A 15,370-nucleotide genomic window follows, 5' to 3' on the forward strand; every position below is an offset into this window, starting at 1 on the left:
ACTTTAAACAGATGCATAAATACATTTGTCTATACAGTCGTCTCTTTTTCTTTCATATATTGTTATGACATTGCAATTTATTGTCAGACTGCTAGTAAAAGTATAACTGTAAAACCTCCAGTTTTGGTAAGACTTTATTTTAAGGTGTCCTTGTTACATGTTACATATACTAACCCAAATCATATAGAAAGTGCATGTAGTTAATTATTATTACTCAGTACTTAAATATATAATTACACTGCATCTTAAAATAAAATGTAACCCCAGTTTCTTGCAGTCTTTATCCCACATAGAGTGATGTGCAATTTTGTGCTGTTGAAACTGATACATGCCATGCAGGAAAAAGTGCAAGCATGTACATTTTCAGTCATTGTTTTTCAACTGAATCCAGAGTTTATATCAGAAAATAATGATATATTTAGAACATGTCGAAGCCTTATGACTATCTTGACTATCATTGTGAACAATGACACAAGGGTTTGTCATTCTGATGGCACTTTTATGTTTATGTATACTTACTTTTCAGAGATGAACGTAGGGTTTTGAGAAAGTTAGAGACTTTTATGTATACCAAGAGGACTTTGACCCAAATTTAAACAACATTTTTGGCATCTGTTGAAGTTATGTCAGCAAAGAATACTGAACTTTTTACAGTTTCACGGAAAATAAATATATACAATTAGTAACTGCTGTCTTTGTGCGTAAGAGATTATGGGTAATGTGTATGTTGGCTCAATCGTGGGCATTTTTATTTAGATTGAGATAGGATAATGTTGCAGATAATGGACATAGTCCTTGAATATTCTCTCCTGGCTAATACATTTCCGATTGAAAACTCCTGCAGTTTGTAACGCTGTACCTCGAACACATTTAGTATGTGCTAGACAGAGTTTGTAAATTGTCCCTAAGTAACATTTCACTGCGTCTCAAGGTGATGGATACTTGCGCAGGCCAGTCTCATTTGTCTTACTCAAAGGCTCTCTGCATTACTAAAGAACAAGGAGTATCAAAGTGGACATTTAAATGAGAAACTAAATAAATCAGCAATAAAGGACACTTACTCAGCTACTGTATAAGGAAGTACTTGTAATCATATTTGCGCTATATATCATTTATGTCTTAATTTATTTACTGTTGAATTTGCATGTATTATTGCCTAAATGACAGTGCAAATGCGGGGTGGAGAGGCAGATGTCCAGAAGATGCTTTGATTTAAGCCCTGAAGCTACATGCACTGAAGCAAATCCCAATGCACACCTGAGCTTTACATCACTTCTGCACTTCTCACAGCCAAACCATCTAACAGTGCTTGGGGGGTTTGCCCCTGTTCCTCAACGCTGCCTTCATCCTGAAAGAGAAGTCAGACACATCAGCAGAAAAAAAAATGGCAATTTGCTGTGTGACATTGGGGGTCAGGAAGCTCTATCACCTTGGGCTTGAGAATGCAGTCTTACGAAACAGAGTTTAACAGAAGACTCTGATGCTAACTTTTTTCTTTTTAGATTTTAGGTTAAACTCTCTATATCAGTGTTTCTCTTATCCGACATACTTATTTCATGTCTTGGAGTCTTTCTAATGAGCTGAGTTGAATCAGGTGTGTTTGATTAGAAACTGTTTGATTTGATAAAGTGTTGCTGTGCCTCCAGAAACAGGGTTGAGAAACACTGCTGTAAGTAAGTCTATATTTTAGGGCCATTTATTTAAACTAAGGAAATCAAAGTACCGGTACTTTGGACAAAATTGATGTTATAATATAAAAGATTGACACAGTATGGATCCGGTCTTTCTGTAGTCATCAGTTTGGCACTCGCAAGCTGTCAAAACTGACAGGTAGCTGTTTTTGAATGGTCACATACAGATACACTCCACCATAAAGCAGTCAAAAAATCGATTTGTAAACAAAAGGATGCGTCAGATTTGCGATAAAAATATAGACCTCCTGTTGTCTGTTATTGGTGAAAAGCAATGTTTATTTAATAGAGAAATAATTGAAAGCTACATGTCATCATTTTAACAGAATTTCTGTTAGTATTCAACTTCTGTCTGTCCCTTCATAAAGCAAGTGACTCCTAACAAAATACAAGTGAGAGCCTTTGACTTCACTGACACTATTTGGCTCTTTACATGTAAGATCTCAAGCTATTATATGCACTCATGCTTGATTATATGAATATGCATGAAAGCATCTCCTAATTAGATTGAGATATGCTCTTTATGTATAACTAATTATAGTATAATTAGCCCTACATTAGTTGAACTATCTAGCTGAAGTAAAGAAATGCATCATTAAAATTATATGATCGGTTACCAAGCGCCTCATAAATCTGCATTAACCATAGACTGAGAGTAAAATATTGTATAAGTTTCTGCTCAAGTTCATCAAGTTTGCTGCTTTCCTGTTATTTGAGATCAAATGCATGATTTGTGACAAAATTTATAATTAAAAAATGGTTTTGATATAAAGCTTCTGAACTAAGCGTGGGTACACCAGTAAGAAGACTTTGCACATGAAAGTGATAATAATTTAGTTACTGCCTTGTTTACTAGACAGTCAGTATGCCATTATATATAATCTGCACTGTTAATTAAAAGATTGTTTGACATTGACATTGCTGTGGCCCTGCAGTAAAACAGATGGCTTTGTTGTCTAAGAGGGTTTTCATTAAAAAAAAAAAAAAAAAAATCTTCAATGTTTTTATCAGAATGATGCAGTGACAATTAAAGTCTCACTGAAGACTGCATTAATTCAGTAGCATGGAAAGTGCCCACTTTCAAATCCTTTTATTTCTGTATAAAGTTTGTCTAAACACTTTCTGAATCTAATGCTCATTTCTTTCCACCTTTGAAACCTGCCATTAAACAGCCTATTCTAACTCTTTTTAACTGTAAAACATTTACACATGAAACACAAACAATTCACCAAGCAACAAAACTGACGGTAAACAAAGTTTTGTTCCAACAGAGAAGACAGTGGTGTTATTTTGTTCACTTGATAATTTTAAATAAGCATTAAGACAATTTTGTACTAGATGTACATGTAAAACAAACTTTGTGACACCTTGTTTTGAAGCTTATTTATACAATCATACTGATTCAAGAGATACACAAGTTTGCCATAATCATCAAATAACATTGTCAATCAGCTGAAATGATGTTTTCTCTGAAATATGTAATAGATTTGGTTGTTTGAAAACCACAGTCATTTACAAAGTTTATGACACATTACAGGTAATTGTTGTTCTGCATTTCATTGCATTTGCAGTCTTAAATTTAATTCCTGCAATGCATTGGTTTTGTGATCTTGTAGGTAATTTTTTTGTGATTGGCATATGAGTAACTTTGCAATTGCATGTGACACTTTATTTTGATGCTCCCCAACATACATTCTACTCACAATAAGTAACTTTTTAACTACATTATTACTACTAACCCTAACCTTAACCTAACAGTCTAATACTTTGAGAGTTAGGTGACATGTTTTTGCAAAGTTACTTAATAGACTGTCTAAAGTAGACTACTGAAATAGAGTGTAACTATTTTATATTTATACACAGTATTGACTGCTAAATTAAATGTCCCTAGTGAACATTTAACACGTTAAATCTAGCAGGCCAAGATTATTTGGGAATACTATAGACATGCTGGATGTGTCATATTGTAGCAGCAAAATTTTGTTACCTCTTAGGAAACCTAATTTTGACAATGCTGCAATAATCTTATAATGCATTGCAACTGAACAAAAATGCTTTAGGTGAATTGGTACCGGTTTTAGCAGACAATGCTAGTTGGTAGCACAAGTTGCAAAATATCTTTTCCTTGCGTTTCTTTTCTTTTTTTTGCAGGACATCTGGTGTGCATGGTGTTTCTTTTTTTCACCTTGAAAGCTTCTGTACACTTGTTTATAACCTGAGCTACGGACACAGTCATCTTGTTATGTCCTTGTACAGAGTTGCTTTAAATGTGGCAAATATCTTTTCTATATCTACAGTATGATCTTTTGTGCTTATACCACTACTCAATCTTGTACTATTCTGAACTTTCCCATTCGCATATGAGCAATATCACATGAGCTGGAGTGTGATATGGCTCTATATCAGCACAGCTCACAGTCATGCTGATATACAGCCATATCCATCTCCTGCTCATGTGATAGTGCATATGCACACTACACTAAATAGTTTTTTTAAGTAACTAAAGCAAAAACCAAAAAGTTATCTGGTGTACTTTCTACCACTAAATCTTGTATTTATGTTTTCAGACAGCTTTTTCCAAATGTTCTATTTGCTATGGTGAGAAAGTGTGATTTTCAGAACAAAATGCCATTTCCCTGCATATCTGTAATATTCAGCAAAAATGTGCTGTTTCAAAAAAATGATATGTTTAACAATTAACCAGATTGGTCTCAATTAGCTTCATCATTTAACTGTAAAAGTATGTCTGCATCTGAAATCTCACACTAGGTACTTCTTTTGAATAAGTAATTACTTAGGCACTTTTAAAAAAGTATGTTCTATAGAATATTAATGTGTGTATTATGAAGGTATAATGTGATTATAATTGGAAATGTTGCAATTTACCCTTTTTAAGTTTAGTAAACAACACTTTGATCTGATTTCACATCAATCAACCTATACCATGCAATTAAGCTCATAATTGGAATAACCATAACTGCATTAAACTATGTGGCGTACGCTGATTTTGATTACAATAAACAGGCATGTAAACAGCTCAATTCTTAATTCTTATCTTCATGGCACAGAATAATATCCAATATGTCTATAGAAATGTGTTTTGCATTGGATGTAAGTAGATTAATGCAGTGGCCAGTAACACGTCTACTGTACGTAAGTTCACCATTTGCGCTGTGCATTGGGGTATGTGATGAATAGTGTTAAAAACAGCCACACTTCATACTGAATAATCAGAATAATGAAAATTGCATGTAAATGGGAGTGAAGAGGTTTGCTTGTGTCATGTAAACTTCTTACTGCAATTAAGCCCTTACCCTGATTACCCTGTAAAAATATTGCTGCACATGTAAATGTAGTTGATGTCACGTGACCTACCAATGGTACTTGCGTCACTTCACTGTCAATCACAAAAGGTGTGTTTAACTTGAAGCGGCACTGCACAGACTGATCACTGCTTTTGAATCGCTTTCGCCGTACTTCGCTGTCATGCACTGATCAGTCTGCGCAAGTCAACCACACCTAAAGTGTCCATCACATTCACACTTTAAAATCTCATGGAAATAAAAGGTTATTTTAGGACTTTTAGCCTACGGTTTTATTAATACTATGGATTCAGACATACTACTCTGTTCACTTACTGTTTTTCACCTACTGTATAGCAGGGAAGTGTGAGATTTCAAATACAGCCTATTACAATATGCTAAATTGTATTATGTTTCATGTTGAAAAATTATTAACCAGTAAGTACTCTTTTTAGGTGGCAGCCAGTGTTAATGATCGAGTCACAAAAACATTTATTCAACTTGTTCGATTTCATTCAAACCAGCTGATTCATTCAGAGTGACTGTTTTTATGAAAGGCTCAGTGAATCATTGATTCACCCGATTTGTTCAAAATCAGGGAATCATTCAGAAACGTTCTGCTTTTTTTAGTACTATTTTTGTTGGTGAAATAGAGCGAAACTATCATTTTTTGACAATGCTGTGTCTAATATGTCATTTAATATTAACTTATTGAACTGCTGTATAAAAACAGGAGCATTTTGCCCCCACATCTTGAAATTTCCAACTCTGACTAAAGGTTAATGTTAATGTTATAATATCTACCTGGTCTCATGGCAAAAACGTACCTGGGGGCACTTTTTCACGAGACACGAAATACGTACCAGTAAGTACATATCACTGCAGTTTCCAAAAGAAATGAACACTAGAGGCAGTAAAACTTTGACACCTTTTATTCCTTTTCACACAAAATATGACTTACAGAGTTTCGATTAATAAAGTGTAATTTTCGCACAATTACTTGAAGAATATTATGTTATGACTTCAAAACAATTTTAATATGCTGGGAGATTTGAAAACTGATGCTTTTGAATGTTAGCATCACATATCCAGCTTCATATCTATGGGTTTTCATAGACTGTAGGTTTATGCAGTAGGGAGATGTACTTGAGAGGTATGAATCCCGTGTAACTACGGTTTGACAAAACAGTTCAAATCTGCACACAAAGAAGATTCAAATGACACGCTTTTTGTGTCAACAAATGTGTTTTTATATCAATTTTGCATTTGTCAACACTATTGGGTAGGTTTAGGGTTGGGTATGGCGTAGGGCATATTTCCAACCCGACAGAGCATTACGTTTTAGCGACAGTCCCCGGATTTGAACTCTGAACTGCCACGATACGTACCTGAAGCAACTTAACAAAAACACAGCAATACGTACCTATATCAACGTAATAAATACGTGCCAGGATTCACGTATTGAACCCGTGTTTTAGCGCCACTCAGTGGACATTTCTTTTTTGAAACGTGCAGTAAGGAACATAAAAACTGTCCTGCCAAAAAAGTACCTAGAGGTATGCATTTTTATGAGACTGGGTTGTAAAATATTGTATATTACATATCATAAGGATTGATGTGATTGATGAGAACCAAGTGCAAATGTCACTGATGTACAACAGAACTGCACTCGTTGTCGCAAACATGGTTCTATAAACGAACCTTTTCTAGAAATGAGCAACAGACGAACTGAGAGAACACATTCTTAAAGAAATTATAATGTTGATGTCTGAGGTGCTAATTTTCAAAATCTTTTAGTGTCCTGGAGGAACACATGGTAAAAGATCTGCCATTCCAGTCATACGGCCAAGAAAGCCTTCCACCGCAAACCCTAGAGAGCCATATGTGTCCTCTATTACTATTCTCACCGCATCCTTTCCCCGGTTACTAAAAACTTGGTGCCTTTACAAGCTTCTTAATTTCGGTTAAAATGGTAGTTCATGTAAACAGTAACACCAAGCCTGCTCTGTATGCTTTGAGGCACTTCGTTTTAGGCGAAGTACTTACTCTGCTGATGGAGAAAAGTCTTCACTACATGTCAAGTTGTCTAAGTAGTCTCCACTACACTCTTACCTTGAAACTCTCTCACTAACACCATTTGCTACCTTAACAACAGCTGCCAGCCCTGGTAGCAAATTTAGCAATCCGAACAAGCTCTCCCTGAGGAATTCATATCATTCTTTTTCCTCTTTGTTCTCGAAGAGGCTTGCCAGTCGACTAGCACACCCAGGGCCCTTATTCTGCTTGAGCGATTTTGGCAGGTTATAACTTTGAAAGGTGAAAGAGTACAGCCCCAGACATGGCCAGCTGTCTCTCATTGCTGTTCCCTTTCCAAAATGAATGTAATGTTAATTATCTCACCAACCAAAGCCAGCACAGGCATTATTAAAAAACTAATAGCTTTTCACTATTAATAAGCAGACCCCAGGAACCTTTGTAACTCAGAAGAAAGGTGTTTTCAACAGTGTCTTTCTTCTTATGGTCACTTTGAATGACGTAAATGATGTTAGGGTAATAATTTGTGTTTCTTTATGGTTAATTATATAGTTTTAAACTGAATGTGAGTTTATTATTCAGAACGCCTGTACCATGAACTGGCCCATTCTGCTCTCTTTTTCTCAAAGTCATCAGCTTTTTTTTTTTTTTTTTTTTTTTCTTTAGTGAAACCTTGATATTAAAAGGAAGCAATATACAAGCCCTGTAGTAGAGTCTGTGATAGGTGCACCTGGACTATTACCAATGCATTATACTCTAGCCTATACATCAAAGAAGATATTAATACCCCTTTTGCTTGCCCTCTTTTCTTTGGTATTCCCACTTGCTGTGGGAACCACAGCTACGACACGGAGGCAAGGTGATTCTGGTTCGACTTGAAACTAGGACACAGATTTTCGCTCATCTATCAATCCCTGCAAGAGGATTTCTCTTGCACCCACCACTGCAGTGAATGTTTGCAGCAGTGCGAACGCCTTCTCCTCATTCAAACCCTCTTTACTGCTCATTTCACATGACTTCTGTTTTGAAGAGGAAAACAGGAACTGCTCAATTGACTAAAAGCTTTTTAGACTTGACATTGGAGTTATACATTCAAAAGGAAGTGTAGTGAGATGGTTTTATTAAATTTAATTCTTTACACAGCTATAAATAAAGCACATCTTAGTACTCTAAAAATGGCAATCTCTCTGTTTTGTAGCAGCAGCAAGTGTCAGTGAACCCATACATCTTGCAGATCAACACCAATGTCACAGATTCATTTTTTCCTCATTCTTGAAAGAATGTAATGTTTGCTCATAATTATGTGACACTGGGTGGATTTTATCCACCAGTAATGGACTAAATCTCCAAAGCCATTAGTGAAGAATTTACATTTACATACAGTAGGATTGTTGATTTCAAGAAAAAAAATTCCGCTGCATGAACGTGTGATTCAGGTAGCATATGCTCGTGATTTATTTTGAAGCTAGAGGTATTTTATTGCAGAAACATGCACATTTTAACCCTCTGTACAAACATATGTACATTTTAAAATTTTATTTAAAATATATATTTTCCAAAACTGCAAGAAAACCAAAACAATAAATCTAAACAAGTTGTGTTCCAAATTTAAAGTTGAAATCACAAAACAAACAAACAAAAAAAAAAAACAAAAAAAAAACCCGTAATATTTCAGTAATATTTTATTTGAGTGCAGTACAAAACTTTTCCACTAGATGAAATTAGCTTCCCATTACTTTCCAATGCGGAAATAATATTTTTTGGACTATTTGTATCAGGACAATTAGAATCGTCACATCCTTTTTTTCTCACTTTTTTTTTTTAGTAATAATAATACTAATACTAATACTAATACTAATACTGATAATAATAATAATAATAATAATAATAATAATAATAATAATTATATATATATATATATATATATATATATATTTCACCTAGCAAGTGCAAAGACCTTTACCAAGTTTCATACAATTCGATTATTTATTTATTTATTTATTTCTGGGCACACATAATGGACACAATCATTTTGATAGTACACAATAAGCAATAAGAAAGAAAAGCAATATTCTTGTTATCAAAAATAATAACACATTTTTGGATCTCTTTAAAACAAAAGAAGCAAAGACAAGCAAAATTTTTTATTTTTTATTTTTTTGGTAACACTAGATTAGGGAACATTATTCACTATTAACAATTTGCTTATTAACATGCATATTATTAGAATACTGGCTGTTTATTAGCACTTAAAAAAACACAATTTAATGCAAGACCATATTCTACATCCTCAATCCTACCCCGTACCTAAAAATACAGTAACTAGTACAAAAACTACTTTACTATCAGTAAACAGCAAGTTAGGAGTTTACTGAGGGAAATCGCATAATAGTGAATGTGTTTTCTAAACTAAAGTATTACTTATTTTTTATTTACTTTTTTTTTCAGGCAGTGTGTCTTCAATTATGTTTTTTCTTACACCACTTTTTTTTCTTTGGGACAAGGCCTGTTTGTGGGGAAATGAGGAAAGTGTTCAGTAAAGCGGTTTTAAAAATCCTTTTATACGCTTTACCTTGAAAATACATTACATGAATAAAATATGAAAAAAAAGACAAAGGAATGTGAAAGAGTATGTTGGAAATAAATTACCCTGGCCTGGACTTGACTCTATAATGAACAGAATACTGGAGACATACTTGCTTATAGTGACTAATGGTTACACTCTGTGTGTGTGCGCAGGATTACGACCACTGCCGCCTGCATGATGGACTTGCGCAGATACCCGCTTGATGAGCAGAACTGCACCCTGGAAATCGAGAGCTGTGAGTGCCCCATGAGACTTTTTTTCTTTCTCTCCATCAATTTTTCATATTCATCTGACATAAATGCATTTTATATATAGAGCTTTTTTTCAGATTTTGTTATATTACATCCTTATGCTACGATGATTCAAATTATTTTCACCAACCTCATTCTGCACTTCATAGCCCATAATGACAAACGAAAATCCCAGGTTTGTGATAACTTTGCAAATTGCAAACGATAGGTGGGTGGGGGAAACAGAAATATCACATTGCATAAGTATTCAGACCCTTAACTCAGTACTTAGTTGAAGCACCTTCAGCAGCGATTACAGTCTTTTGCGTATATATTATGACAAGCTTTGCATACCTGGATTAGGGTTTTTTTCTGCCTTTAGTCACCGCAGATCCTCTCAAGCTCTGTCAAGTTGAGTGGAGATCGCTGGTGGACAGAAATATTCAAATCTATGCAAAGATCTTTGATTGGGTTCAAGTTTGGGCTCTGACTCGGCCACTCAAGAATATTCAAAGCATTGACACTAAGCCACTTGAATTATCTCGGCTGTGTGTTTACTTTGAGATCCAGCGTGCTCTGGACCAGTTTTTCATTAGGGATATTTCTGTATTTTGCTGTCTTCAGCTTTTCTTCTACCATGACCAGGGTCTGCCTCTGAAAAACACCCCCACCGCATGATGATATCTCCACCATGCTTCACCGCTGAGATTGTGCAGGTGGTGAGCAGTGTCTGGTTTCCTCCAGACATGCCGCTTTGGTTCATCAGACACTAGAAAATTTTGTTTCTTACAGTTTGAAAGTCTTTAAGCACTTTCTCACAAATTCCAAGTGGGCTTTCATGTGTCTTTACTTCCATCTGGCCACTCTGTCATAAAGCCCAAGCTGGTGGAGTGATGCAATGATGGTTGTCCTTCTTCAGGTTTCTCTGATCTCCACACATGATCTCTGGACCTCCACCAGAGTGACCTTCGAGTTCTTGGTCCTCTGGGAGACCAGATTTCTTTTCCAAAGCTCTTCCATTTAAAAGATTTGAAGGCCACTCTTCTCTTGGAAATCTTTAATGCAGTATGCTTTTGTAACCTTCCCCAGATCTGTGTCTCTGAGCTCTGCAGGGCAGTTCCTTTGACTTGGTTTTTGCTCTGATATGCATTTTCATCTGTTAGACCTTGTATAGACAGGTGTGTGCCTTTCATGTCTAATCATCTGAAGTTGCAGCAGATGGGAAATGAGTTACAACCTAATTTTTCACTAAATGTCAAGTGTCATAGAAATGCAGTGTTTCAGAGGTGGTTCTTCTTCTTCCTCCTTTTCTTTTCAATAAATGTGCAAAGTAAATCTCACATCTGTTTTTTGCTTTATCAGTATCATATATTATGTTGGGTGTCCATCTTAGAGATAATCACCATGTTTAGAATGAAACCATCATATTTAAAAACATGCTATTAATCATATCATATAATAACATAGCATGTGTTGTTACTACTGTAAATCTGTGTTAAATTATTATGAGATTTCCTTCAATGCTTTCAGAAAATTTCAAATGTAAAATTATTTTGTTTTTGTATTTTAAAATATATATTTTATATTAACAGTTTAATGACAGTATATTTATTGAACAAAAAATAATTATTTTATTTATCAAAATAAGCAGAAAATAGTACAAACTTCGCCTAAGTGATTGTTTTGAGCAAGTACTAACTTACACATTACTAAAAAAAGCCACCACATACATTTACGATATTGTTTAAACAAAATAGATTACTTTTATGATTTTTTTTTTTCTTACACAAAATCTGTTGCTCCATAAATGTTCAATACAAACATACTGTATATATTTTTTCTGCAATCATACACTTTGGGCACAGTGAAAAGTTTTTAGGGGGTGCCTTTAGCCACATTGTACTCTACTGAAATATGAAAAAAGAGTGTTTGAAGACTTTCTCAAGGCACTGCATACATAGTATTGTCTGGAATTTTTTTTTTTCTTCTTTTAATTCATCATTTTTAAAGCTAAAGCTTTTATTTTGGCACGTTGCCGACAAGTAATTATATGCGCTGCCGGTTTTAGCGCTGCCAAGTGAAGCACGTCAGTGAACAAAATGTCACAATTTTGCTGTGAAACCGGCAGTGCCTAGTCTAGATTTATGCTTTCAGTTTAAATGGAAATCTGCAGGTAGTCGATCTAAAACGGTGATTGTGCATTAGCAACCGTCAACTGTTGGTACGCAAATGAGCCACCTGAACTTCTTACAAATAAGAAGGTTTGAAGAGGTTTGAAGAGGTTTGAAGTATGAAATATTTTAAACAAATTAACTGCAGTGATCATTTTGATTTGGAATCACATCCAGTTCGGACTGAATTCTAAGGCTTTTTGGTTTCTAGCAGAAACACAAGGTTTCTGAGAGCAGTGTGTGTGTGTGTGTGTGTGGAGAGAGCCAGCCGTACTCCACCATTACCTTAATTAGGATGACCTTCATCTCCATAAAGCCAGGAGATAAAGAGAGCCAGTCAGCATTCGTGCTACGCAGCGCCATGAGCAGAAAAGGCCTAATCAAGTCTAATTGCGAGTGTATATGTGGTATACGCTGGGAGAGAGTGGAGATCCAGCAGGAATCCTCCAGCGTCTGCTGTTATGTACGGCCCACTGGCTGCTGCCATTAAAGCACAGAGACGGAAAGCTAAGAGCTGGAGGAGATCAGGAGAGGGCATGTGTGTACACTTGCTAATTGTGCTCTTGTGAACTCCAGCACATTGGTTTCACTGGAGAGAACATTTAGTGAAAAACGCACAAATCCTTGTTTCACGTCGAGCTTGCAAAGTTAGTGGTTTCTCAGCTAAGAAACATTTGTATTTCTTTCTTTTTTTATTCCTGCAAGCGTTTTAATTGTGGAATGGCATTCTGTATTGACAGCCATATTGACATCCTGTCAGAGAGCATAATGTGTCTATAACCTCAAATCCTCAGAGAATCCCATGAACTTTTACCTAATTGGTTTTGCCGTTTTTTTTCCCAAGCTCTGTCCGAGTTTCGCACACAAGTTTCACTTTCTTTCAAGTACCCTCCGCAGAGGATTGTGAGAACACAGAGTGTGCTGAGAGTGCCAGCTGTACTCCACCATTACCTATAGCGATGCCAAGGTCACAGGTTCATTTCCCAGGGAGCACATATTGATGAATGTGTACTGAATGCACTGCAAGACTCTTTGCAAAAATGGTTAGTGGGGTCAGGTGGCCAGGTCATCTTCTGAAGGGACTCCTGCAGTCTATTCATGCATAACACACACAAAATTGACTGAGCTGGCTGATTCATACTAGATGATGCTATGCAACTTTCAAAGGGTGCAGGTTTGTACCGGTGTGTCTGTGAACATATACCACAATGAGCACTTCTGAATTTGAACACAGAGAATACATTTCATTTCTGACCAATACATTTTTGATTTTTCACTTGCACTAAATAAAAAAGACATTTTTATATTTTTTTAATAATTTTTATGGTTCTACTCCCAATCATTTAATATGGTTTTAGAGAAAATGGCCGGTAAAGATTTCAAATTTGGAGGCAAATCAGATTAGAAGGTCATTTAAACATACATGAAATAATCAGGGCATCAATAACAGGTAAAATAAGAACATAATATAGTAGGATTTGTGAAAGTGTGTATATTTGACAATATGAATTTTAGTGATATGCTTCTTCTAAAGGTTTTTTGCCCTTCGTTAACTAACGAGGTATGGATATTAAATTACTTTCCTGAGGTAAATTAGGTGACATATTATTTAACATTTATTGTCAAATGTGTTTTTTTCCACTCTTTTTTCTCATTATTTTAAAATAGAGACTTAAAAAAATAAGTTGTGAGAGTTTTAGTACTAAATAATTTAGATATCCACAAGCAAAACTGTATTTCATGGTATGTTTTCTTAGTTTTATCAGTGTACTTATTGCTTTTGTATAAAATAGGAATCCAGATGTATAACTTTCTTTTTTTGAGTCTTCACACTTTTTCTTTCCAAATAACAGCATATAAACTTGACAAACTGTGACTGACAGCTTTATATTTGGTGAAATGGTCCATACTTATGTAAGCAGGCAGTTGTTGGCCAGATTAAGTTGCAGTGTGGACCAGATTTCATGCTGATAGTGAGATTGTGTGGCCAGTGGATTGATGGCAGTCCAGGTACATTGTGGTTTGCAGACTATACACTATATTGCCAAAAGTATTTGCTCACCCATCCAAATAATCGGAATCAGGTGTTCCAATCACTTCCATGGCCACAGGTGTATAAAATCAAGCACCTAGGCATGCAGACTTTACAAACATTTGTGAAAGAATGGGTCGCTCTCAGGAGCTCAGTGAATTCCAGTGTGGAGCTGTGATAGGATGCCACCTGTGCAACAAGTCCAGTCGTGAAATTTCCTCACTCCTAAATATTCCACAGTCAACTGTCAACTGTATTATAAGAACATGGAAGTGTTTGGGAACGGCAGCAACTCAGCCACGAAGTGGTAGGCCACGTAAACTGACGGAGCGGGGTCAGCGGATGCTGAGGTGCATAGTGCGAAGAGGTCGCCAACTTTCTGCAGAGTCAATCGCTACAGACCTCCAAACTAGTGGAGGGGGGATTATTATGGTGTGGGGTTGTTTTTCAGGAGCTGGGCTTGGCCCCTTAGTTCCAGTGAAAGGAACTCTGAATGCTTCAGCATACCAAGACATTTTGGACAGTTCCATGCTCCCAACTTTGTGGGAACAGTTTGGAGCTGGCCCCTTCCTCTTCCAACATGACTGTGCACCAGTGCACAAAGCAAGGTCCATAAAGACATGGATGACAGAGTCTGGCATGAATGAACTTGACTGGCCTGCACAGAGTCCTGACCACAACCCGATAGAACACATTTGGGATGAATTAGAGCGGAGACTGAGAGCCAGGCCTTCTCGTCCAACATCAGTGGTGACCTCATAAATGCGCTTCTGGAAGAATAGTCAAACATTCCCATAAACACACTCCTAAACCTTGTGGACAGCCTTCCCAGAAGAGTTGAAGCTGTTATAGCTGCAAAGGGTGGACCGACGTCATATTGAACCTTATGGATTAGGAATGGGATGTCACTTAAGTTCATATGTGAGTCAAGGCAGGTGAGTGAATACTTTGTACTTTGCAATATAGTGCATGTTGCAGACACCACGTGCATTCATGAAGAAACTTGAAAAAAAAAAAAAACATAAATAAAATTCAATGCTAAATTTTTGACAGCAGTGAAGAAGTTAAGATCAGGTGTGCCTGTCAGTGGTGTTGTGTCGTGTCATGAGGCTGTCATTGGGCTCAGGGGTGGGTCTGTGGGGTGGGATGACAGTGATTTGATGGGAGGCAGATCCACCGCTCTGGTTAAACTGTATGGGAAAGATATTGTGTTAAATGTAAATAGCTTGTCCTAAAAATGGATTAAAATCTAGGTGCCACACAATTCCATTTAATTTCAGAGTCACGATCCAATACCATAATGAATCTTGATGCATCCCTTTT

The 15,370-nt window shown here is 36.2% G+C and overlaps 1 protein-coding gene across 2 annotated transcripts in view; it reads left to right on the forward strand.

Moving 5' to 3' along the window:
* LOC127152452 (gamma-aminobutyric acid receptor subunit beta-2) overlaps positions 1 to 15,370 on the forward strand; it is a 94,063-nt gene that overhangs the window by 45,484 nt on the left and 33,209 nt on the right. For both annotated transcript variants that reach the window (XM_051093116.1, XM_051093117.1), the window contains exon 5: positions 9,767 to 9,849. In XM_051093116.1, coding sequence (XP_050949073.1) covers positions 9,767 to 9,849 — 83 coding nt within the window. The remainder of the gene's footprint in view (positions 1 to 9,766; positions 9,850 to 15,370) is intronic.

The sequence above is a fragment of the Labeo rohita genome, chromosome 21, assembly GCF_022985175.1.
Source record: "Labeo rohita strain BAU-BD-2019 chromosome 21, IGBB_LRoh.1.0, whole genome shotgun sequence".
Taxonomy (NCBI): Eukaryota; Metazoa; Chordata; class Actinopteri; order Cypriniformes; family Cyprinidae; genus Labeo; species Labeo rohita.